This window comes from Trachemys scripta, chromosome 9 (genome assembly GCF_013100865.1).
Source record: "Trachemys scripta elegans isolate TJP31775 chromosome 9, CAS_Tse_1.0, whole genome shotgun sequence".
Classification (NCBI taxonomy): Eukaryota; Metazoa; Chordata; order Testudines; family Emydidae; genus Trachemys; species Trachemys scripta.
The window spans coordinates 42,117,618-42,143,437 of NC_048306.1; the positions used below are offsets into that span (position 1 = coordinate 42,117,618).

General features: G+C 46.2%; 1 protein-coding gene across 1 annotated transcript in view; it reads right to left on the reverse strand.

The window, feature by feature from the left end:
• The window catches only part of ARHGAP36 (Rho GTPase activating protein 36), a gene marked incomplete in the record, with an annotated part of 89,955 nt that overhangs the window by 45,176 nt on the left and 18,959 nt on the right, over positions 1 to 25,820 (reverse strand). Inside the window, 2 exon segments of the mRNA XM_034782071.1 lie at positions 7,883 to 7,945; positions 21,902 to 22,058. Of these exon segments, the coding sequence (XP_034637962.1) occupies positions 7,883 to 7,945; positions 21,902 to 22,016 (178 nt within the window).

Here is a 25,820-nt window from a genome sequence, read left to right on the forward strand (position 1 = left end):
GCCGGTCCGGGGTCGCGGGGCCGGGGGGTGCGCTGGGCCGCCGGGGGCCGGCCGGCAGTGCTGGGCGGGCCGGGGGTGGTCAGCCGGGGGCCAGGGCCGGCACCCCAGGGCCCGAGCCGACCCAGGCTGGAGCCGCCGGGGGGCCAGCCTGGGCCGCACCTCCTCCCCCCACCCCCCCTTTACCTGCCCAGGCTTCCCGCGAATTAAATGTTCGCGGGAAGCAGGGGAGGGGGCGGAGACTTTGGGGAGGGGGCGGAGTTGGGGCGGGGGAGGGGGCGGGGCTGGGGGCGGGGCTGGGGGCGGGGCCAGGGCCCCGTGGAGTGTCCTCCTTTTGGAGGCACAAAATATGGTAACCCTACAGGAGCCAGATGCTAAAGAACCATCAGCTGAGCTGCGGGCTGCTCACCACCACTCCTCTTTAGACAGCTTGGGGTCTCCCCCACCTCCAGGCCACAGCTCCCTGCCTGCAGGTGAGTCAGGCTCTTTCCTGAATGAACAAGGGTTCAACTCCTACCCACAAAGCAGAGGGCTGTGGGGAGGTAATCCTACCAACACAGAAGAGCCACAATAGGGTGAGCCCAGATACCGGGATGGTGGTGATGGGAGCATCTGCCAATCAGATGGGCTCAGAGTTAACACCCTATGGCAATGCAACAGGGCAACTCTCCACTCAGAGTGACTGACTCAGGCAGGCTTCGCTGCATCGGTAACACTGTGGCCATGTGTTCAAGATTTTTCTTGCCCTCATGAGGCCCAGAAACATTTTCTTTAGATAAACTTTGAGAGTCTAGTACCATGATAAGCCAGATTTCCAAGAGAGGTCAGTGCATCAGTTGCACATTGGGTGCTGGGCACATTGGAAAATCTGACTTCAGTTCTGGGTACTGAACACACCTGACCTCTTGACATCTTCAAATCCTGAACGTGTTTCTGGGACACAGTGCAACACAAATTACTTGGGCTCAGTACAGGGTTAACTGGGTGAAATTTAAAGGCTTCTGCTATATAGGAGGTCAGACTAAACCATCTAATGGCCTCTTTTGGCCTTAAAGCCAATGAAATAGCAAAACACTTTGTTAATGCAGCATTAAGGTTGCCAGGTGATGGCTTGCGCTCTTCTGGAATGCGAGTTCAGCAAAACTGAGTTAAGGTGAATGCCCATAGATCCTTAACTCTGCCTCCCGTCCCAAGCTGGCAATAGCCACGGGGAAATATCTAAATTCACTGCAGCTACATTCAGTATGCTGGGTGTAGTGGTTCTGAATGGTAGAGGAATAAACTGGAGCAGCTTGGGAGAGCTGTGACTGTGACATGAGGAGATCTGGGTCTGAGACCACCCCATGTGTGTGATCAAAGGAAGGAGGTGCACATAGACCTTGAGGTTCCAGTCTGCACCATTTCAATGGAGATTGGTCTGGAGCAGGGCACTGGGGTGGTCTTGCCTGGGAATTGTCAGTCATGAGGTGGGATATAAAAACAGGCTGGGTTTACTGATGGGGAGGGGACAGTACAGGGTTAGGTGATATCCTGTGTGAAGGGGCTGTTAAATTTTACAAGTGTGGTATTGTGTCAGGGAGCAGACTCAGTGTTTGAGCACAAAGCAAGTGCAGGTAGCATCTGTCCATTACAGTGACAAGGCAGAGCGGGAGTGTGTGTGTTATGGGCATACTAGGGCATCACTCAAAGAGGTGGAGTTATGGTTGTGTGGGCATTTCCCTTAACTCTGTATTTCCTGGATGTTAGAAGTTAGAGTTTTGCTGAGTTCAATGTTCTGGAAGGGCGTGAAGTATCACCAGACAAGCTTCATTCTGGGTTAACAAAGTTTTTTGCTATTTACTTGCCCAGTTTTTTAAACAGAGACAGAAAGGTTTGTCATTTAGACCATTGTCATTCTCTCCTTGGCTAGGTAATAATCCAAAGACACCATTTTTATATCGTGCTTTTCACCAGTAGATCTCAAAGAACTTTTACATAATGATCCCCATTTTACAGATGGGAAACAGACACAGAGAGGTTGAGTGACTTGCCCAAGGTAACCCGCTAAACCCCCAACTTCCTCCGCTACCCCTCACAGTCTCCAAGCCCCTCTGTCTTCTCCCTCTCCCCCAACCCCTCCTGTCTCCCTTACCTGCGCCCCAAACTCTCTGCCCTCCACTGCTATCCATTCCAATTACACATCAATCACTGAGAAGACCCACGCTCCCTTCCCACATACTTTTGCACCTCTAATTACCCTCCCCTCCCAGTGATCATTCACATGTCATTCTTTTCTTCGTTTCAAAAACAGTTCCAGCACCTTCTGAGTAGGCTGCTGTACTCAGACTACATTTCTTTAAAAAAAAAAAAAAATGATGGAGCATTTTTTCCCCAAAACATTTACAGTTCATTATCCAATTTCTTCCATGGGTGGGTTTCAAACTTCAAACTAACTTGCTGGAATCTGTGAATTTAATGAAATGCTGGTGTTTTTCTGTTTGTTTGGGTTTTGTGTTATTTTGTTTTTTTCTGAGGGCTGTGTCTCGGGAACTCCCTATTCAAATGACCACACATTTGGATCACTAACCCTGCCCTACACTCCCATCAGGCATAGCAAATTTCAAGACAATCATTGTAAGTATGCAGATTTTAGAGCACTTGGAAGAGCTCTCTTTTAAACAGGAAACTGGTCTATACCTTTAAAAAAGCTCCAACAGGTGAGGAAAAAGCAGCAGGGGACAGCCTTCCCTACAGACTCTTGGTCTCCTGAATCTCAGCTGGAAATGTTTTCCAAGATGGGGACTGGCACTATAACAAGGCCGGCTGCCAGGCTGTGTGTGGAGACAGAGGGGCAGGCTGCTCAAAAACAGAAGGGAGTTCTGTTGGAGAGTTTGCCAAGTTCTGGCTGCTCTGTGGCACAGCAGCTGTTGCTGAGAGTGTGAGGTGAGATGTTGGGGTCAGAGCCATTGGAGCTGGGGCCATGGGGTGATTCAGCAGTGTGTGCAGGGAGGGGCTGGTTGTCTGGGAGGGTGGGGTTTCTGCACATTGGGAGCAAGAACCAAGAAAACTTGGGGAAGGGACTCTGCAAATCCCCATCCCCTGCTCTTGGGAAAATGGAGAGTTCAGAAGCCATTCCCTTCCCCCCCATGCTGAGCCCAATGTGCAATAGGAACCCTGGGGCTTCCCTGTCATCCAAGCTACTAGCTGATCACCTCACAACTGATCAATTGTCCCCTCCAGCTCTTTGAGGGCCTGGAGGGACCTGCCAGGGCTTGTACCTGAGGAACACCCAGGAAGCCCCCTCCCCAAACACCTCTTAGTCATGCTATCCTCACTACTGCACTTTCTCAGAATCCAAGGGAAATTTCATGTGCAAAACCCATAGGTAAGCTGGCATGCAGATTCCAGGTGATTCCCTTTATCCTGCTCTCTGGGCCCTTTCAGAATGGCAGTGTTGAATTCCCAAACACAAATGCTGCAAAGCCAGGACAGACACAATTCAGAACACATTTCCCACATAGCACAGCCATGCAACTTTAATTCTGCCCCTGTGGTCCCTGCCTTAAGGAGCTCCTCAGGGAGAGATCATAGTTCTGTCACCTTCCCAAGCCTTTTTCTTCAGTGTGATCTCTGCCCCCAGCCTGGATCCATGGTGCTACCTGGAGCACAGAGGGGATCTATTGGCACATACAAGTAGCAGTCCTGATCTGAAGTTATGCTGGGCACAGAGAAAAATAGCATGTTTGGTTGGGGAGGGCTAAGGTAACTGTATTCCTAGTTCCTCTTGCCATCCCCACAAGGGTAGAATTAAGGTTGTGTGTTTGTGTTGTGTAGGAAGAGTCCCCTTATCTCTGTTTCTGTTTTATCATGATCTATGATTTGTTTAGTCTTGATCATCTTGAAGGGGAATTCCACACTTCCTGGCTTTTGCAACATTTGAGTGTTGGCAATGAACTCTTGCCTTCTGGCAGGGCAAGAAGAGCACAGGGCGGTGCTGAGAATACAAAGCTTTTGGTATGTCCGTAGTGTGATGCTGTGCAGTCTATATGGTTTTATAAAAACATAATAAGAAGTGAATATAATGTAACTGGAATATGCTTCATGCAAAAGGTCTCTTGTAAGGTATCATTACAAAGCTTATAATCTACTGAGTGTGATCATCCCATTTGTATAAATGTACAACTCTTGTATCTAAAACTGGAAATATGAAATATAACTCTGAGGGCCTATTGTAATTATGTAAAGTGTGGGCCATTAATGATGGTTTGGAATCTTGATGACTCCCATTAACAAGGACCATTGTCTGCAGATGGCTGTGTTTACCTGTTAGTCTTCCTGTATGTGTGTGTGCTGGCAAGTGGGCAATGAAGTCTTGCAGTGACATGTGATCATGTCACCTGAACTGGAATCCATCTTTAACCTGGTGCTTTTCCAGTAGGGGTGTGTGTGTGGAAACCCAGAGGGACAAAGGGTTCCTGCCTTATGCAAAAGATATATAAAGGGATGGAAGAGAACAGAGGGGGAGAGGAGCCATCATGAAGAATCCCCTAGCTATCACCTGAGCTGGAACAAGAGCTGTACCAGGGGAAAGAATTGTGCCCAGGCCTGAAAGGTGTCTAGTCTGAGAAAAACTTACTGAAGCATCTCTGAGGGTGAGATTATCTGTATTTAGTTTGATTAGACATTTTATTTTATTTTGCTTGGTGACTTACTTTTTTCTGTCTGTTACTACTTGGAACCACTTAAATCCTACTGTCTGTATTTAATAAAATCACTTTTTATTTAGTAATTTACTCAGAGTATGTATTAGTACCTGGGGGAGCAAACAACTGTGCATATCTCTCTATCAGTGTTATAGAGGGCGAACAATTTGTGAGTTTACTCTGCATAAGCTTTATGCAGGGCAAAACTGATTTATTTGGGTTTAGACCCCATTGGGAGTTGGGCATCTGAGTGCTAAAGACAAGCACCACTTCTGTGAGCTGTTTTCAGGTAAACTTGCAGCTTTGGGGCAAGTGATTCAGACCCTGGGTCTGTGTTGGAGCAGACGGGAGTGTCTGGCTCAGCAAGACAGGGTGCTGGAGTCCTAAGCTGGCAGGGAAAACAGGAGCAGGGGTAGTCTTTGCACATCGGGTGGCAGTTCCCAAGGGGGTTTCTGTGATCCAACCCGTCACAAGTAGGGAACCTGGAAATACTGTATTTATGACCCTGCCCATGGAGGAAACTCATTTATGGACACCTTCCAGAAAACAGTTTGGGGCAGGAGGAATCTTTGATTTCCAGGTGATTCCTATAAGAATTCCTGTAAGAATGGTCTGTCTTTTTATTCACACACAAAAATAAAATAATGTCCCTCAAAGTCAAAACCCATAAAAAAACAAACACAAACCGAAGACCAAAACCCTATCCCAAGCAGAGCCACTCCACCAATCCTGAAAAGGGAGATGTGCCAGAAACTCTATGGAGTCTGATACCAGACACCTCTGTGTTCCTGGGGACCCAGGGTGCAGTATCCAGCCGGACTCATGAAAGACACCTTCCCCCTCCCCTCCCAGCCTCTGCTTAAACCAAAACCCATTAGAGGACAAAACTTGTAGAGAGCAGTGAAGGGCGTTGGGAGACACACCTAGACCCCTCCTGACAAGGGTGACAAGATGAAGACATCTCCATTGCATACAGAATGGAGAGCAGAGACAACTCCCCTCGCCTCATCTGCATGGAAGATGGGACAGGAAGACATCTCCATTTATATACAGAATGGAGAACAGAGAACCACACTGAATTCTGGGACCAGAAAAAGCAGGGAAGCACTGCATCATGGGAATCTCTGCTCTAGATGCTAATGAACCTACACCTGCACACACACCCAGCTCAGCAGTTATCAGACTAATTCTAGTAATGAATCCTTAATTGATATCCAAATACTGAAGCAGCCTAGTTGCATTGTGAGCTCCCTGGAAGAAAACACCACCCATAGCCAAGAGTGATCAGATCCTATTGTCTAGCCTAAAGAAAACCCTTGAGTCATCAGTTTACCTATAAACAAATCTAGTGTTCTCCCTTCAACCAGTGTATTTTCTCTACAAAAATCCTTACTCACCCTCCAGTCAGGCTTCTGATGCTTAGATCCAACCTATGCATCAGTTCCACTGGAACTCCATCTTCTGACTGATCATGCTGGGGGCTCTGCCTGTCTCCAGCATTCAGGACCCTCAGCTACCACCATCACCTGTGAACCCTGACCAGTTCAAGCCTCATGGAGTGGGTGAGATCTCCCCCCCCTCTTTCTCTCTCTCTCTCTGTTTTCCTTTCTACCTTAGGTATTAACCTTTAATCATGTATGTTAGGTTGGTTTAGTCCTCCTTGTGTAGTTATCACTATTATTCAATAAATAACTTCTATGGTTAAGTTGGTTGCTTCTCTCTCTCTTGCTGAACTTTACTCGTTTGTGTTTTTAGCTTCCCCCATTAACTCTACAGCTAGGCTTCTTTTACCTAAGCTAAAGATCCCTGCAGCGCCCAAAATACCATGGGGTTTGCTCATCGAGTAGGTTACTGCCAGTACAATTGTGTTGGGGGAGCAGGGATAGGGACGTGCTGAATTTGGGACACATAAGGGTAACAGCTTGAAAGTGCTGCTCGACGCAGTCCATGGAGCCCAGGAGCATATAAGGAGAGACAACTTGAAAGTGCTGCTTCCTCCAGCCCAGTGAGTCCAAAGACATATAAGGGGTCAGCTTGACAGTGCTGATTGACTCGGTCCGCTCAGACTTGCTCTGTTAATGGGTGGGTGGGTGTTTATCTGGTTCTGGGGCTGCAGTAACCCAGCCCTAGGGAACCTAGGTTCTGCAGGATAGCTTCATTGGGAGGGGACTTGCAGAAGGGAGAAGTAAAGCTCCATATGAAAACACAAGTGACACAAGCAGTACATTGACAGGATTACAGAACCCCCTTCCCCAGAGGAGTAACCCGAATAAATGAGCATACCCCAAAGTAATGGGCACACCTGGTAACAAGTCCCCTAGGGCCTGTGCCACTGCTGTTGATTTTCCAAGGGAAGCGCTCATATACTAGAGCGGGGTGGCCAACCTGTGGCTCCCGAGCCACATGCAGCTCTTCAGAAGTTAATATGTGGCTCCTTGTATAGGCACAGACTCCGGGGCTGGAGCTACAGGCACCAACTTTCCAATGTGCTGGGGGGGCGCTCACTGCTCAACCTCTGGCTCTGCCACAGGCCCTGCCCCCACTCCACCCCTCCCCGCCCCCTCCCTGAGCCTGCCATGCCTTCACTCCTCCTCCCTCTGCCCCAGAGCCTCCTGCACTCCACAAAAACAGCTGATTGGGAGGTGCTGATTGGCGAGAGACACTGGAAGCAGGTGGTGGGAGCTGCTGGGAGGCTGCCGACATATTACTGTGGCTCTTTGGCAATGTACACTGGTAAATTCTGGCTCCTTCACAGGCTCAGGTTGGCCACCCTGTACTAGAGTGAAGGGTGTGTGTGTCAGTGTGCGTGCAGTGGTATGCAAGCTTGGTTGGAGGCAGGACAAGGAGCGAGTGCCTGAAGTGAAAGAAGGAATGTTTAGGTGAAAGTTCTTAACAGCTGGAGCACCTGGATTGTAGAAGAGTCTCTCCTGCAATGGATTCCCCTTGAGGAGACTGAAGAACAGGCTCCCTGGGAAGTAACACGTTCACATACCAGCACTCCCCCATACCCACACGTATGCATCTAAGACCGTATACTTATACATGCACATGAACACACTGGGGGAGAGGGGGCAATAACATGCCACAAAGGAGAAATTCACAATGGAATCCAGGTAGAGAGGGTGCCTTGGCTTAGCTTATTTTTAAAGACCATGATGGCTTTGAGGAGCACAATGCCAGACTGAAATGTGGAATTCGCTCACCTTTCTTCTCCTTGGAGGAGTTTTCCAGTTTCCTTCTGATGAATTTGTTGCGTTTGGGTCCAGCTGGTGGGGGAAAGGGGTGAGAAAAGACTGTATGTCATTAGGTCATCTTCAATACACAGCCTGTCCAAATATATCCACAGCCCTTCTACCCCGTGCTATCCACTCTTGCAGCATAAAGCCATCACACTCAGCAAAAGGGCTACTACGGATTTCTGTTCAAGTGTCCAAATATAAGAGGAGTAGGGGTTACATTTCACCAGGACCTACCAGAATATCCTCTGTAATAATTCCCATCCCCCATTCCACCCTTCCCTGCAGCCTGTGGCCACTCTTCATTATTGTCTCCAGGGCCGACTCCAGGCAACCAAGCACATGTTTGGGGCGGCACCTGTTGAGTGGTGGGGGGCAGCACAGCGTGGCATTCCGCGGGGGGGGCGGCACTCTGGCGGCGCAGCGCTCGGGGGGAGGGTTCTGGTGGTGCGGCGTTCGGCGGGGGGGGCTCGGCGGGGCGGTGCTTTTTTTTTTGCTGCTTGGGGCAGCAAAAAAGTTAGAGCCGGCCCTGATTGTCTCTTTTTGTTATAAAGAGCAAGTGTCTTAATTATAAGCCCTGTAGTAGAGCGCTCCCTGCCACATCTGGTGGTGAACAGGTGAAAGAGCATCCGCAGAGAGAGATCAGTTCCATAAGCTTTCTACCTACACATCCTCCAAGTGATATGTCGAGGATTTACCAGTACTGAACACAAACTCTGAGCTGAGTGATGTGACAAAGTGGGAATTTTTATAATATTCTTATGAATCCTGTGTGTGCCTCCGTTTCCTTCTGTACTTTGCATTGCTATCCAGTGTGGGGAGAGGGTAAAATCTGCTCTTGGGGCAGCACAGGAGACACCTGAGGGGTGTGGCACCTTGCTGTTTGGGGGTGCAACAAATGGGTTGTTAAGAAACTGACTGGAACCTGTTGAAAACAACTTATATCAATGCTGAATCCAAAAGAGACAATGGGAGGACCCAATGACCAGATCATTTACACCTAGCAATCAGTGACCAAGAGGAAAGATTTTCCCCTTCGCCTCCCAGCAGGGCAGCTGAGCAAAGACCAGCTTGAGAACAAAGGGCTAAGAGCTGACAGCAGGGGATAAGAATGAGCTTCCGGAAGAAGCTCTCAGCAGGGACTGATGAAGGGTCAGAGCAGTGGTTCTCCACCTGCGGCCCATGGGCCGTTTGCAGCTCAATCAGCACACAGCTGCAGCCCCTGTGACCTCCTCAGGGCCATACAGGTAGTATTGGATGCGGTCCACAATGGTAAATAGGTTGAGAACCACTGGGTCAGAGAGAGACAGAGCTTGAAATTGAATCCATTATCGCTTGGCTGGTGGATTGCTCTGGCCTGGTCAGATGGCCTGGCTTAACCTTCATTTCTCTGTGCTAGCCTAAGGATTTCTGAGGCTCTGTTCCAGATCACTAATACACCTACTTGTCTGAAAAGGCAGCCTGGTGTCACTGCAAATACTTGCCAAGGTGCATTAGTCCCTGAAGAGCGTACATGGCTCTGAGCAGGAGTCTGTCTCAGCTGGACTCGCTGAGCAGAGCTCCTGAGGTGAAGCAGAAGGGCTGAAGGCCAGAGGCTCAATCTTGGAGGCGGTGACGCTGCAAGGCCTACCCTGAAGGAAGAGCGAGACTCCTTGGGGGTCTGCATTACTGAAGGGTTTCCTCCAAAAGGCTGTGTAAAAGCTGGTGCATAGCTCTGATCCTGCAGATCCGTGACTGGGGGGACAGTGGGACTGAAATGAGAGAATGAGCACAGGAAAAGAAAGAAGCAGCATTGTGTTGAAGCCACAGACAGCAGTAGCCAAGCAGAAAGAACTCCAGTGGGGGCCCCCTGCTCAGCACCAGGGCCGGCTCTAGGCACCAGTGCTCCAAGCATGTGCTTGGGGCGGCACTTTCCAAGGGGTGGCACTCCGGATCCTTTTTTTTTTTTTTTGCTTGAGGCGCAAAAAGCCGGGAGCCGGCCCTGAGCGGGTGAGCTGCGGAGGTGGGGGGGAGCGGGGGGGGCCGGAGGAAGTAACTGGGGGGGGGGGGGGAGCAGAGGAACCACCCTCCACTGCCGCAGCTCACCTCCGCTCTGCCTGCTCCCAAGCGCGCCGCCATCGCTCCGCTTCTCCCCCCTCCCTCCCAGGCTTGCTGCGCAAATCAGCTGCGGCAGTGGGGGGCGCGGGGAGAGCCGCAGGAAGTAACCTTGGAGGGGCAGAGGAACCGCTCCCCCCCCAGCTCACCTCCGCCTCCTCCCCCAGCAGGGGAGGAGGCGGGGCCGGGGATTTGGGGAAGGGGTTGGAATGGGGCAGGGAAGGGGCGGAGTTGAGGCGGGGCCAGGGCACGCGGGACATTTTTTTTTGCTTGGGGCAGTAAAAAACTTGGAGCTGGCCCTGCTCAGCACCATTAAACCTGAAATCTCTCTAGTTGGGTTCGGGGATGGAGTGGCTGCACTGGGGGACCACACTACCCACTGCCATTCCCACCAGGGGTGGGGAGTTGAGTGACAAGACAATGGCCAAAGACATGTGAGTGTTCACTACACACTGCCATTCCCACCAGGGGTGGGGAGCTGAGTGACAAGACAATGGCCAAAGACATGTGAGTGTTTTGCATATACCAATCTATTTTTGCTGTTTCCCGGGTTGATGTTGTCTCTCTTTGTCTCCTAATAAAGCCTGTCCTTGATTTGCACCAGACTCTATGTTTGCACATGAAGAAGTGCTGCCTGTTCAGAGTCCTGGGGGTTGGGGGCGGTATTTAGTTTTTCCCAGATTTCTTGGGCAGTGCTTGATTCTATGATGTGTGTTCGATTTTAAGAGGAATTCCTAGACATTTGAATCCAGCTCAAAGTGGGAGGGAAACAAGTAGAATGCTATTCATATTCCATTCACCACATCCCCTCCAAACCACCCTGCTCCTCCCTCTGGGGCCAGCCTCCTGGTTCTCCAAAGCTTCCATCTATCCTGCACCTCTTTGTGTCAATAACGGGGGAGTGACTGGGGCCCAGTTAAAGAAAAAACTCTGGTTTACTGTTACAACATGAACAGCCAGGTTTGGAGCTTTGCATACAGTTACTGCTGGTGTGTCCCATTGTTAATCTTTTATTATGCACACAGCCAAAGGAGTGTCTGCAACTTCCCAAGTCAACACTCCCAGTGTAACACTTCCCCTTATTTTCTTCCTTTAGCTGTACAGAGTTGTTTAGAGGGGAAGTTTCTTGTTTTACTCTTTTGTAGATGATATGACAGATCAGGGCCAGATTTAGGGGCAGGCTACCCAGGTGACCACCTAGGTCAACACCTGGGGTGCCAGGATTGGGGGCTGCTGAGCTTGGGATGCTGTTTTTGTTGTTAGCGACAAGAGGGAAAATAGAATATTTGAAGTAAAATCTTCCAAGTGGAAGTATGTGGATTCATTTTTCATTAATCTCCAAGAATGTTCTGGATCTTTGTAGAATATTGTGGAACCTTCCAGACTTTCTGAGAGCTACATTTTCTTTGAATCTCCTAGCATGCCCTCGCAGGGATATAGCATGAATAAATACACATTTACAGATCCTAAGGGTGCAAATTTATTGTCTTATAGGACAGGGCTAAATCATGAATTCAAATAGTGCCTCAAAGTCGTGAAATGGGCTACAAATGCAATAAAAAATAAGGTATACAAAGTTTAACAAATGGAAGGGGGCGCCAAAGACGCTCCTCGCCTGGGGCGCCATTTGGTCTACGGCCAACCCTGTGACAGATGGTTTTATTTTATTTATTTTGGAAAGAGAGAAGGTGGCTGCTAGGATGGTTTGGACCTGTTGTGTAGTCTGAGCAGCCTCTCAGATATAGCCAACACTTAGCAGCATCAGACTGTTTACAAGTGCTTCTTTACTTGCCTTTCTGCTCCCCAGCTGACATCAATGTCACATCAGGTGGAGCTGTGTTGGGGGCTAAGCCAGACTTTTGTTACATGGACAGCAGGAAGGGGGAGACCGGAGAGAAGGGGAATGAGGTGGGGAAGGAAACTGGCACATTAGGGAGAGGGTGAGAGCAGGAGCTGTAGGCGCACAGCCCAGGAGTTCAGCAGCCAGCCAAAGCCTGTGTGATCATGATGTGATTGGACCAAAGGGAGGGACCCAATCTGATCAGGATGTCCTTCTGCAGTAGCCCAAGAGTGAGATGGTATATTCCACCCCCACCCCAGGGGGTGGGGGCTGCCATGATGGTGAAGCTCACTCCGCTCCATTCCCCATTGATACCCATAGAGCAATGTCCAGAAGGGGGCAGTAATCTTACCCCATTAACAGTGACCAATCACAACACATTTAGGTGATTTTAGCTCTAAAACATGGGAATTTCCCATTCTCTCCTTATCCTATGACCTGTGCTGGGCAGGGGGTCAGACTAGACAATCACAATGGTCCCCTTTGGCCTTGGAATCCATGAATCTAAAAATCTATGTTTAAAGTATGTTATTTAGTTGCAAAGTCAAGCACTCAATAATTAGAAATGCCAAAAGGTTGCCCATGCAGCCTTAATTCTCCCCACACCCCTTGTGCGTATGCATAATAATGCTGTCTTTAATTACATGATCATATAGTATTTTTCCCACAGGACTCTGCCTTATTCAGTGTCCAGGAGGGACAGTACTCAGGGAATTCAATATTTCTTTTGTTTCTCATCATTCAGTTTATGGCCCCTGCCTTATTTACTGCCACCATCCAAAACCCTTGGAGAATACAGAATTACCACATTTCACACGAGCATTTCCATGGTGATCTCTCTGCAGCATTACAGAGCTTCAGCCACATTAATGTTTATTTTCCAAATGTCTCTGTGAGATGACCAAGTATTGTCTCGTTTTGCAGAAATGGGGCATGGAGGCTGAGAGATTAAATTTATAATTTGCAAAAATCTCCATTAATTTTGGGTGCCCAATTTGAGAAATGTTGGGCCTGATTTTTTGGAGTATTTGGCATTATCTAGAACTTTGCCTGTTTGAAGCCCTGTCCGTACATTAACTGATTAGACCTTACACCCCCCAAGTGAGGTAGGTGAGTGTATTAGGGTTGCTACCTTTCTAATTGCTGGTCACCAGACCCCCAAGGCCCTGCCCTGCCTCTTCTCCAAGGCCCCACCCCGGCTCCATCTCTTCCCCCCCAGGGCCCCATCCCTGCTCTGCCTCTTCCCCCAGGCCCTGCCCCTGGTCCACCTCTATCCTCAAGACTTTGCCCCCTTCTCTGCCTCTTCCCTATGTAAGGATAAGGTCTTTGTCTGAAACCATATTGAAAGGCCTAAATCCTAAAGCCTTCATCTGCAGACAGGTTAAAAGAGCAGCCAAGCAGCAGCCATTAGCTGAGAAGCAGGAAGTTACATTCTCACATTCCATTTAAATTACATTAAAACAATGTAATATTAGGCTGTTAAGAAGGAGACCCCATTGTGATGGGTTGGATCACAGAAACCCCCTTGGGGCTGCCATCTGATGTGCCAAGACTACTTCTGCCCCTGCCTTCCCTGCCAGCTCGGGACCCCAGCATCCTGTCTTGTTGAGTCAGACATGCCAGTCTGCTCCAACACAGACCCAGAGTCTGAACCACGTGCCCCAAAGCTGCAGATTTAACTGAAAGCAGCTTAGGAAGTGTTCCTGTCTTTAACACTCAGATGCCCAGCTCCCAATGGGGTCCAACCCCCCAAAAAATCTGTTTTACCCTGTATAAAGCTTATATACGGTAAACTTATAAATTGTTCTCCCTCTATAACACTGATAGAAAGATATGCACAGCTCTTTGCTCCCCCAGGTATTAATACATACTCTGGGTTAATTAATAAATAAAAAGTGATTTTATTAAATACAGAAAGTAGGATTTAAGTGGTTCCAAGTAATAGGAGACAGAACAAAGTGAATTACCAAGTAAAATAAAATAAAACCCACAAGTCTATGCCTGATACAGTAAGAAAACTGAATACAGATCGTATCAGAGGGGTAGCCATGTTAGTCTGGATCTGTATTCAGTGGGTATCTGTCATGTCATACATCTGGGTATTCACCCATGAAAGCTTATGCTCCAATACGTCTGTCAGTCTATAAGGTGCCACAGGCCTCTTTGTCGCTGAATACAGATAAAATCTCCTCCCTCAGAGATATTTCAATAAGCTTCTATCACAGACTGGACGCCTTCCTAGTCTGGGCACAATCCTTTCCCCTGGTACACTTCTTGTTCCAGCTCAGGTGGGAGCTAGGGGATTTCTCATGATTGCCGCCCCCTTTATTCTGTTCCACCCACTTATATATCTTTTGCATAAGGCAGGAATCCTTTGTCCCTCTCTGGGTTCCCACCCCTTCTTCTCAATGGAAAAGCACCAGGTTAAAGATGGATTCCTGTTCAGGTGACATGATCACATGTCATTGTAAGACTTCATTGCACACATGTATACAGGAAGATTTACAAGTAAAACAGGGCCATCTATAGACAATTGTCCTGGTTAATGGGAGCCATCAAGATTCCAAAACACCATTAATGGCCCACACTTTGCATAATTACAATAGGCCCTCAGAGTTATATTTTATATTTCTAGTTTCAGATACAAGAATGATACATGTATACAAATAGGATGACCACACTCAGTAGATTATAAGCTTTGTAATGATACCTTACAAGAGACCTTTTGCATGAATCATATTCCAGTTACATAATATTCATACTCATTAGCATATTTTCATATAGAGTGCAACGTCACACCCGTCCTAATAGCACCCACTATTACCAGATAAAGAAACAGATTTTAAGATGGTGAAAGAAAACTTAGTCTGATAGCATTCTGTCTGTCAAGAAATCACTTATCAATAGTGAAGGTTGTGAAATCCTCATTTCTTTATTGTTTTGTCATGATGGTCCCCACTTCTCTATTGTTTACCTGTTTGGTCTCTTTCTGGTTCTTTAATTGTTTCTGTCTGCTGTATAATTAATGTTGTTAGGTGTAAGTTAATTAGGGTAGTGAGATATAATTGGTCAGAAAATTATGTTACAATATGTTAGGATTGGTTAGATAGATTTCAGTAAAATGATTGGTTAAGGTACAGCTAAAAAGGATTCAAATTTCACTATATAAACTGGGGTCCAAAAGGAAGTTCTTTGGGAACCAACTCCAGGACAGAGCCCCAAAGATCAGAGCTGCCGGACTTTAACACTCTGCCAAGGACACTGTGCAGAAACCGGAGTCCCCCAGATGGACCTGATTCTGACTGGCCATCAAGAAAAGTTCATCTGTCTTATTGGTAGTGGTGAGCACTGTATGTGTAGCATGTGCAGTCTGTTTTATGGTGTTTGTTAATAAATAGAGGTTATGTAGTATATTACTGTGTAAGGCTCTTTCACTGGTACAAGGTCCTGCAAACCTGCAGAAGTAGTGTACACCTGGAGCCCTATGTATTGGGGAAAGGGTGTGGGTACTTAAATTGACCAGGTTAGTTACACCCTGAGCCCTACAAATTGGGTACGGGTGGCCCTAAGCCCTACGGATTGGGTAAGGGTAGGTGCTTTTTGCCTGGAGCCCTACGAATTGGGAAAAGGTGGGGGTGCCTAAATTCATCTGACAAAGTGTGGATTCACCCACGAAAGCTTATGCTCCAATACATCTGTTAGTCTTAAAGGTGCCACAGGACCCTCTGTTGCTTTTTACAAATCCAGACTAACACAGCTACCCCTCTCATAAATTAACCAGGTTACACCTGGAGCCCTATGGACTGGGAAAAGGTGGAGTGCCCTAATGTGTGCAGGTAACAAATTTGGTGGAGAATGCGGGCAGCCTAAAGTCTTTTGTTCTGAACTGATAGAGCAGAGGTGGGCAAACTACGGCCTGTGGGCTACATCTGACCCACAGGACAATCCTGCCCAGCCCTTGGGTTCCTGGCCAGGGAAGCTAGCCCCCAGCCCCTTCTCTGCTGTTCCCCCTCCCCCACAGCCTCAGCTCGTCGTGCCGCCAGTGCTCTGGGCAGCGGAGCTGCGAACTCCTGCCAGGCAGCGCGGCGGCGTGGCTGGCTCCGGCTGGGCGGTACAGCTGCCAATCCTGGTGCTCTGAGTGGCATGGTAAGGGGGTGAGGGGGGGTTGGATAAGAGGCAGGGGGTCCTGGGGGGCAGTCAGGGGACAGGGAGCAGGGGGTGGGTTGGATAGGCGTGGGAGTCCCAGGGAGCCTGTCAGGGGGCGGGGCAGCCTGGGGACAGGGAGAAGGGGGGGTTGGATCGGGGTGGGGTCCTGGGGGGCGTGGTTGGGGTGGGGGTCCCAGGAGGGGGCCATCAGGGGACAAGGAGCAGGGGGGGTTGGATGGGTCCGGGGTTCTGAGGAGGGAATTCAGGGGGTGGGAAGTGGGAGGGAGTGGATAGGGGGCAGGCTGTTTGGGGAGGCACAGCCTTCCCTACCTGGCTCTCCATACAGTTTTGGAATCCTGATGTGGCCCTCAGGCCAAAAAGTTTGCTCACCCCTGTGATATAGTCTAACACAGTAAATAACAGCAGAGTACCTGTGCCTTCTGTCAGAAAGGTTCACTATCTATCTGGCAGAATGACCACCCCAGAACAACAAGAGAAAAAGGAGATGAAGAAAAGGGACCAGGAGGTGTGGAGGCTAGTTGAGGAGTCCACCCTCCTTGTTAAATGGGTAGTGGAACAAAGCCTGTGCGCATGGGAAAGGACGGTTCAGCGAGGAAAGCAGGATCGGTCCCAGACAAGTAGGCAGATAAAGAGATTGGAAAACAGGTTGGGAGCCCTGAGGGGCATAGTGGCAGGAGTAAGGAAAGAGTAAGTACAGGCCTGGGGATTTCAGATCCCTGGGACAATACTTGAAATGGTGAAATCTGAGCTAATGAAGGTGTCATTTTGGGAGATAAGCAAGTGATTTAAGGAAAGAGAGTGAGAAGTTAACTCTGCAGAGACTGGAGGGAATTAAGCAGTGGAATGTTGTGAAAATGTTAAAAAGGAAAAGTATTATAGGAAAAGAATTCTTGGTTTCTTTGCAGCCATTCTGAAGGAAAAATGGGCCCTTTTCCAAAGGAATGTTTGTAAATAAGCCAGGCAAAGAGACAATCTGATTTAAATCATTTGACTATAAACAATTTAGTTAAATGCGCTAAAAGAACATAAGGGGTTTCTGTTGGAACTTAACTGCCCCCAAATGTATACAAATGTAATCTATGTACAGCTGTGTAAAAATTAAAGCAGTGTAAGGGATGTTAAGCAGAAGAGTATGTATGTATCTCTGTGTGTGTGTGTGTGTGTGTATATATTGTGTAAATATGAGAGGTTTTAAGGATCTAAATCAACACTCCTGGTTTGTAGGTTTAAGATGAATTGGTTTTGTTTTGTTTTAAATAATGCTATTAAAATCCACTTGAATCTTTCATTCAAAGTAGCAAAACTGACAGACACTTTTTGCCAGACACAGGTAACTAGTGTTGTTTGGCTTTGGTATTTAGCATTTAATCCTTATGGTACCTCCATGCTTTATCAAGTTCAATATCTTTTTAAAGACCAAAGTCGTGGCTGCAGCAGGGCAGTCAAACCCAGGAGAATGGGAAGAGGTTCTGGATTTGTAACAAAATAGCAGATAAGAGCTGTAGTAAAAAAAATAAAAAATTAAGGGGAAAAAAAAAAAGACAATGCCCCTCTGGAGCAACAGTAGGGCTGAGGTGCACAAAAAAAAAAAAAAAAAAAAAAAAATAGAAAAGCAACATTAGGAACACTGAGCCTTAAGGTGGCTTTGAGCAGGGGCGGCTCTATGTATTTTGCCGCCCCAAGCATGGCAGTGGAGCAGGCTTCGGCGGCATGCCTGCGCGCGGTCTGCCGGTCCCGCGCCTTTGGCATACCCGCCGCCAAATTGCCGCCGAAGCCGCGGGACCGGCAGATCTCACGCAGGCATGCCGCCGAAGGCAGCCTGACTGCCGCCCTTACGGCAACCAGCAGGCCGCTCCCCCGTGGCTTGCCACCCCAGGCACACGCTTGGTGCACTGATGCCCGGAGCCGCCCCTGGTTCTGAGTAATCAGACTGTCACTTTGATAAGGGTACATAAAAACTCTGTAAGCACAAAAGAAACAGTTACACCATATATAAAAATTGATATGGCTAATGTTATAATAGTTAAACTATGGAAGGAATGTACATTTTCCCCAGGACATGGGCAGTGTATATTGTAGAAGGGGTAAAAGAAATGCAAACAAAACATACCACTTAATTAAAATCCTATTCGGGCTCCAAAGGGAGCCACAATAGGTTGTGTTTTCTTTTTCAGATCTGTGTGTGTTTTGAAAGCAGGAGTTGTAAGTGGAAAGAAATCAAAACTCTGATGGAAGTTGATTATGTCCCCTTTAAGATAGAGTCTCTGAGTTCTGCTGATGGCTTTGGATCCAAAAGCAAGCCAGAAAGTGTCTGTGTTGCAAATTACCTAACTGATAGAGGAAGGAGAGAACTGCCCATAAATGGCAGCACAAAGGAGCTGCAGATAAAGGACATACCTGGTCAGCAAACAAACTACCTGAAACCAAAAGGCTCAAATTATGACCCTCCAGAGAAAGATGAAAAAAGAAGCCAACCCTAAGAATAAGAGGGACAGGTTACCCTAAGTAGAAAAATAAATACTTTTTTGTGTGTATGCACAGTGCTGAAATCTAAAGACAGGTTCAAAAGGGGTTTGCTTATATGCATGACACCCCTACCTTTTAATTCACCAAAACCCCAAAGATATAATTAAATTAAAAAGCCTATGCAAAAATTTCAAAAAAACATTTAACACACTGGCCTCAAAAACAAATTGTCTAAATAAAAAGGCATGGTATAACAAGATACCTTTAATAGATTTAATGCTAATGTTTTTGATAATATTAAACATTGGGATAAATTTAATGTTAATAAGTACCCCTGTAACAATGTATAGTGTGTATGATTTTTGGAAAAAACCTTTAAGGTCATAGGGTAATGCTTCTCAGCTATTACCTGTAAATAAACTTAAAGCTTAGCACAGTAGAAAAAACATTACAAACCTGGTCTGCTGTATGAAAAGGGAAACTGGGGTACACCACCTCATGAATTGAATAATTGAACAGTGGGATAATTCACCCTTAAAGGGCAAAAGCCATTAAACCTGGCCTGCCTATAGAACAAAAACACAAGCAAGTATGGGGGTAATTCCTCTGTTTTGCCTGCAATCAGCAAGGGTATTTGTAAAAGAAAGGGATATTTTAAGCAATAATCTGCTACCCCAAAAGAGGTAGAAACATGTTCTTTTTGACTTTCAAAAAATCAGGAAAAGCTGGTACCAGCTGAAGAGAAACCCTGAATACCATGGATCTACTGTTGCGATGAAAATTGTGTTTTGTGTTTTATGTTTTATGTTTGTTTTGTGGGGTTTGTCTTGTTGCTAGCATTGTTGTGTATTGTGTTACAAAAAGAGAGGACACTGCATTAGACAAAAAAGGATTAATAAGCATTTTAACTGTATTTACAAAAAAAACAATGTTGCAAAAGGGTGGAGGTCAAGGAATGCCAGTTTGTTAACAGGGAAACATCTTTAGGTGGTAAACGCACATTTAAAGGCAAAATATTCATGAAACACAGGGTTTATCTGTTGGTGGAAATAAAAGGATGCACATAAAAAATTTTGAAGCACAAAGTGAAATTACCAAGGGACAAAAAGGGCATGTAAAAACATTGATTGCTTGGGGAAAAAAATCAGTAATAATTGGCAAGTATTAATCAACTTCCAGCATGCAAGCCCAGGTGAACGCACCTGGGTGTGGTATAAAATTGAATATAAGGAAAGGAAGGGCATTGCAACACCTTCCCTGATTACTATAAGGGGCAGTACATAAAGGCACAGTGAAGGTATAGCTGCCCTAATACTATCTCAATGTAAACTATTGAAGGTTATTGGATTTGCCTGGCAGCCAGGAGGGGTGGGTAGCCTAAAAAAAAGGCTCCCAAGAAGTGTATTAAACTGCTTTGGGTAAAACTGGATTATGAGTTGTAGTACTGGATGCTACTAACATAGAGGTAATGGCAAACAAATGAAGTTATGTTACAACTAATATACAAGAATTGGAAAAGCCCATCAGTGCATCCTTGTCAAAATTAGAAATGGGGCAACAATTATTTTCTAAAATACTGCCAGTATGGCAACAGCAAGGGAAAAAGAATCTGTTACTTTTAGCAGGGACTATGGATACAATACAAGAAAATGTATCCTTAGCATTAGCCTGTTCACAGGCCCAGAAAATAAGTCAGCAGTTAGTTATTCAAATAATTCAGGAAGACATGCAAGGAAATTTGCCTTTGGAAATCAAAAAGTTGTTGTGGGAAAATGTTACAGAAGGGGAGAAGCAATTAATGGCATAGTAAAAATTGGTAAATTTTACCCTAAATAAAGTTCAAACGGTTCTACAAGCACATGTAGTAACTGTACACCCCAGTCTAACTATTAATATATATCCAGTGGTACCTGTAAAAATCCAATTAACAAAAAATTTGGTTATTTATTCCACTAATCATCATTCCTGTTTTTTTTTGTGCTCACAGAGTTTTCATGTACCCTTATCAAATTGACAGTCTGATTACTCAGAGCCACCTTAAGGCTCAGTGTTCCTAATGTTGCTTTTTGTGTGTGTGTGTGTGCACCTCACCCCTGCTCTCCTGCCACAAGAACGAGGGGATGCCATGAATGAAAGGCAGCAGACGCCAAACTGATACAAAGAAATATTTTTCACACAATGCAGAAATAGCATATGGGACTCACTGCCACAAGATACCATTGAGACCAGGATCTTAGTAGGGTTCTGAGGAGGACTGGCTATTTAATGGCTAAGAACAGCAGGGTTTGTAATAGAAAGGATGAAATAAATAACCAAATGCTTTGGAAGGGCTTTAAGCCCTCCTGCTTCAGCGCATAGACCAAACTCTAATTGATGAGGTGAAGAAGAAACTTTCCCAGCGACCAGGCTATTCCACAGCTGCCACCATAGAGTTTGTTGAACCTAGCTCTGCAGCAGCTTTCACTGGCCACTGTCAGAGGCAGGATACTTGAGTAGCTGGAGCCCTGGTCTGGTCTCATTTAGTCTGGCGGCTCCTATTTATGCCAAGATGCAGAGAAACTGTCTCTGTGGATCTGCTATATTTATCTGTCAAATCGTATTAGTGACATTTCCTAGTTGTGTATTTTAATAAGTCTAACTAAGCATCAATCTCCTAGAACCAAGACTGTGCTGAACTCCAGGATTCTCCAAAGCAGAGCAGAGAGAATCTGTCCCAACCAACATGGATTAATTTGTTCCCATTTGAAGAATCTGCCAGAAGTGTTTATATCTGTGTGGGATCATGTCATAGGCAGAGAACAGGCAAGGTCATGTTCCCATGCTCCAAAGGAAGTGCAAGTCCTATTAGCAGGGCTCATGCAGTGAGGATGGCTGTGACCCAAAGCAGTAACAATTGGGTTCAAAACCAAGAAACAATTGTGCAGAGATGTCCAAAATGTCAACCAATATATTATCATTATTATTAAAAACAGCAGCAGTAATAGATAATGACAATGACTAGAGTTATGTAGTGCAGGGGTTCTCAACCTTTTTCTTTCTGAGGCCACACCAACATGCTATAAAAACTCCATGGCCCACCTGTGCCACAACAATTGTTTTTCTGCATATAAAAGCCAGGGCACACGTTAGTGGGTAGCAAGCAGGGAAATTGCTCAGTGCCCCATGCCACGGGGGACTCACAAAGCTAAATTGCTTAGGCTTTGGCTTCAGCCCTGGATGGCGGAGCTTGGAGCCCCGGGCTTCAGCCCCATGTGGTGGGGCTTCCGCTTTCTGCCCTGGGCCCCAGTAAGTCTAATGCCAGCCCTGCTTGGTGGACCCCCTGAAACAGGCTCGTGGCCCCCCAGGGGGCCCTGGAGCCCTGGTTGAGAACCACTGATGGAGTCCATTGCCCTTAGATAAGGCATGTCTCCTCTCCTTACCTTTAGAAAGTCTGATACCACTGATCATGTTCTTTTTTTGCAGCTGGTAAAAGGCGATTTCTTGCAGACAGGCTCTCTCCAGCTCTGAGAGGCTATGCAAGGGCACAGGCTGCATTCTGACTCTCTGACCCAATATAGAAGCTTTGGTAAAATTCCCCTGAAATATAAATGAGAAAACATGGAAGGTGGGAAATCAAAACTGTTTTGCTTGGGAGAGGAGTGGGAAAAGTCTGACAACTGTATAGAAACTTTCAACCCCAACTACCCTCAATTACACCAAAAAATACATTAATGGTGTTCAGATTGCAAAGAGAAGCTGATGTTCTGCAGCCAGCCTTAACTCTGGCTTCTAGGGCACATGTATCACTACAGTACAAGCCCAGATCTCTGGGTCCAGCCAAGCTGTGCATTCCTGATCCTGAGTGCAGCAGAGGGCCAGTTTAGTTCTCTTCTATATATGTTTTTATACCACAGATTGAGCACCTTCCAGCAGTCTATTAAGCCATGTGACTATTCATCTCTCACATGTTGGTTGTTCTCTCATCCTCTTCCCAAAGGAAGAAGCATATGCAGTGGACTGTCTTCTTTTTGGCAGTGTGTTGTTTTATTATTAATTGCCATTATTATTTTTTATTATAGCAAAGAAACAGGTCTGCTGTAGTTAAGGTCAAAACCAACTTTCTGTTCTAAATGCTCTAAAATATGTACAGTTATCTAATTGCCTTGAAATTTGGGATGCCTCACAGAGGTGCAAGTTAAGGGCAGTGATCCAAATTTGGGGGCGTTTAACCAAGGGGTTCCTGAAATACAGCACCCAGGGAAAATCTTTTTTTTAAAAAGGTGACAGATTCTGGTAACCTTTTTTGCTCACAGATAGTGAGCAAACCAGGGCTCAGATCTTCACACCAGGGTCTCCATTGCCCACCAGAGTGCCTGGCAACCACCAGCCCCTTTAAGGAAATCAGATTAAAAGAGTTTGCTTCTCCATTTAGATACTTGGGAAGGCTTATTTGCCTATTCGCATGCCTAACAGATTACACTGAGCACGTGCACAGAGAGAGGCTAACCATCTGGAAAATTACTTCTACGTAACAGGAGCTATATTCGGCTCATTGAATCTGAGCACTGCACTGTAAGTTCAAATCCAGTTTGGGCAGAATTCTGAAGTAAAAGAGTAAGTATATTGCTCCAATCTGCCTCCACCAAAGTTTTTTTTTAATTATTATTTTGGGGAAGTGTAATCTGAATACAGCAGAATATTCAGAAAATGTTTAAACTGTTTTGAAAACAAACTACATAGGCACATGATCCCTGGACGGGGAAGGTGATCAGGGATGCAAGAATAGGTGGGAATAGGGGAAGAAGGGTTTGGGTCTGGCTCTCATTCATGGGTGCAATCCAGACTAACGAGGGATTGTGTCACCACCTGCCCTGAAACCTGGGGTGCCTCACAGTGCTTTGCTGCTGTAGCTCCCAACCTGGGCCACTCACAAACAGCTTGCTAGCTCACAGGTCATATCCTGAGTGTCTGTGAATAGCCACAGTCCTGGTCCAGCAACTCTGACCCCAGCAGCCTGTCAGCAATACACCAGTCACACTCTGGCTTCCACCAGCCTTGGTTACCACTTGCAGGGTGACCCCAATGCACTCCCAGTCCTGAATTTTTCCCCAAAACATGTGTCCTGCATTGTCCAGCCCTCACCTGGAGAGTTTAGATATTTTAGGTCCGTTGCCCCTGCAAGGGAAGAATATACAACAGTCTGCTACTTTAAATGGAGTTACCCAAACAATTCACAATGCTGGATTAGTTTCAATTAAGGAATAAAACAAGGTTATTGAACTACAAAGACATAGATTTTAAGTGAGTACAAGGCATTAAAGTCAGAAACAGTTACAAAAGAAATAAATATAAATGCTTTCTAGTAACTAAATTTAACAAATTAGACTTGGTTCAAAGTAAAATTCTTACCACATATTTCCAGCAAGATAGCTGACCAAATTCTTAAATCAGCATCTGCCCCCAAAGGGCTGTTTCCTTTGTCTTCTCAGGTGAAAGAGTGAGCGAGAGAGAGAGAGAATCCCAAGGGTAATTTGTCCCTCAATTTTATAGTCCAGTCCTGCATTGAAATGCATTTTCCTGAGGTTTACCCCTACATAAAGTTCCTTCCTATGGTAACTCCTGGTTAAAGAGGTTCCATGCTGTTGTTTGCTAAAATACACTTCAATATTTTCCTGCCCCCTTCCTTGCCAAAGAATGTCCACTGGACAGGTAATTGCCAATGAAGTTTGCTGACATCTGGCTAGAGATTACAATGGTGTGTAGGGTATGAATACATGGGTGCATTTGGTCACAGTCTGCAATGAGGGAGGGGGTATTATGAGGAGGTGAATAATGGGAATGTGCGTAGGGGTGGGAAGAGGGGTTGGAGGCTCAGGGAAGGGGAAGGGGAGAAGATGGGAGGGGCTGGTGAATTTGAGGTAGCAGAGGAAGTTGGAGGTTTAGGAGTGGGGGCCTTATCAGCCCTGAATTTACCCCTTACATGTGTGTGCTGGGCTCAGGGGGAGTCCTATCCAGTGTGCTCTGGGATCTTGGGAACCCTGCTTCTCTTGTCTCAGGCCCCTCTCCCTGCCCCTCCATGTGAGCTGGGATCTGGGGTGCAGGGAATGAAGGTAACAAATTTAAACATCTGAAATCCAGAAAAAGGAAGGAAGGCCTAAATAGTGAATGCTAATGGGAAGGGGGTAGGTTTAACAGATAAAATAAAAAAAGAACAAGTTAAAAATCACTTAGAAAAGTTAGATGCCTGCAAGTCACCAGGGCCTGATGAAATGCATCCTAGAATTCTCAAGGAGCTAATAGAGGAGGTATCTGAGCCTCTAGCTATTATCTTTGGAAAATCATGGGAGACAGGAGAGATTCCAGAAGACTGGAAAAGGGCAAACATAGTGTCCATCTATAAAAAGGGAAATAAAAACAACCCAGGAAACTACAGACCAGTTAGTTTAACTTCTGTGCCAGGGAAGATAATGGAGCAAGTAATTAAGGAAATCATCTGCAAACACTTGGAAGGTGGTAAGGTGATAGGGAACAGCCAGCATGAATTTGTAAAGAACAAATCATGTCAAACCAATCTGATAGCTTTCTTTGATAGGATAATGAGTCTTGTGGATAAGGAAGAAGCTGTGGATGTGGTATACCTAGACTTTAGTAAGGCATTTGATACGGACTCGCATGATATTCTTATCGATAAACTGGGCAAATACAATTTAGATGGGGCTACTACAAGGTAGGTGCATAACTGGCTGGATAACCGTACTCAGAGAGTTCTTATTAATGATTCCCAATCCTGCTGGAAAGGCATAATGAGTGGGGTTCCGCAGGGGTCTGTTTTGGGACTGGCTCTGTTCAATATCTTCATTAACAACTTAGATATTGGCATAGAAAGTACGCTTATTAAGTTTGCGGATTATACCAAACTGGGAGGAATTGCAACTGCTTTGGAGGACAGGGTCGTAATTCAAAATGATCTGGACAAATTGGAGAAATGGTCTGAGTTAAACGGGATGAAGTTTAACAAAGACAAATGCAAAGTGCTCCACTTAGGAAGAAAAAATCAGTTTCACACATACAGAATGGGAAGAGACTGTCTAGGAAGGAGTACAGCAGAAAGGGATCTATTGGTTATAGTGGACCACAAGCTAAATATGAGTCAACAGTGTGATGCTGTTGCAAAAAAAGCAAACATGATTCTGGGATGTATTAACAGGTGTGTTGTGAGCAAGACACGAGAAGTCATTCTTCCACTCTACTCTGCTCTGGTTAGGCCTCAGCTGGAGTATTGTGTCCAGTTCTGGGCACCGCATTTCAAGAAAGATGTGGAGAAATTGGAAAGGGTCCAGAGAAGAGCAACAAGAATGA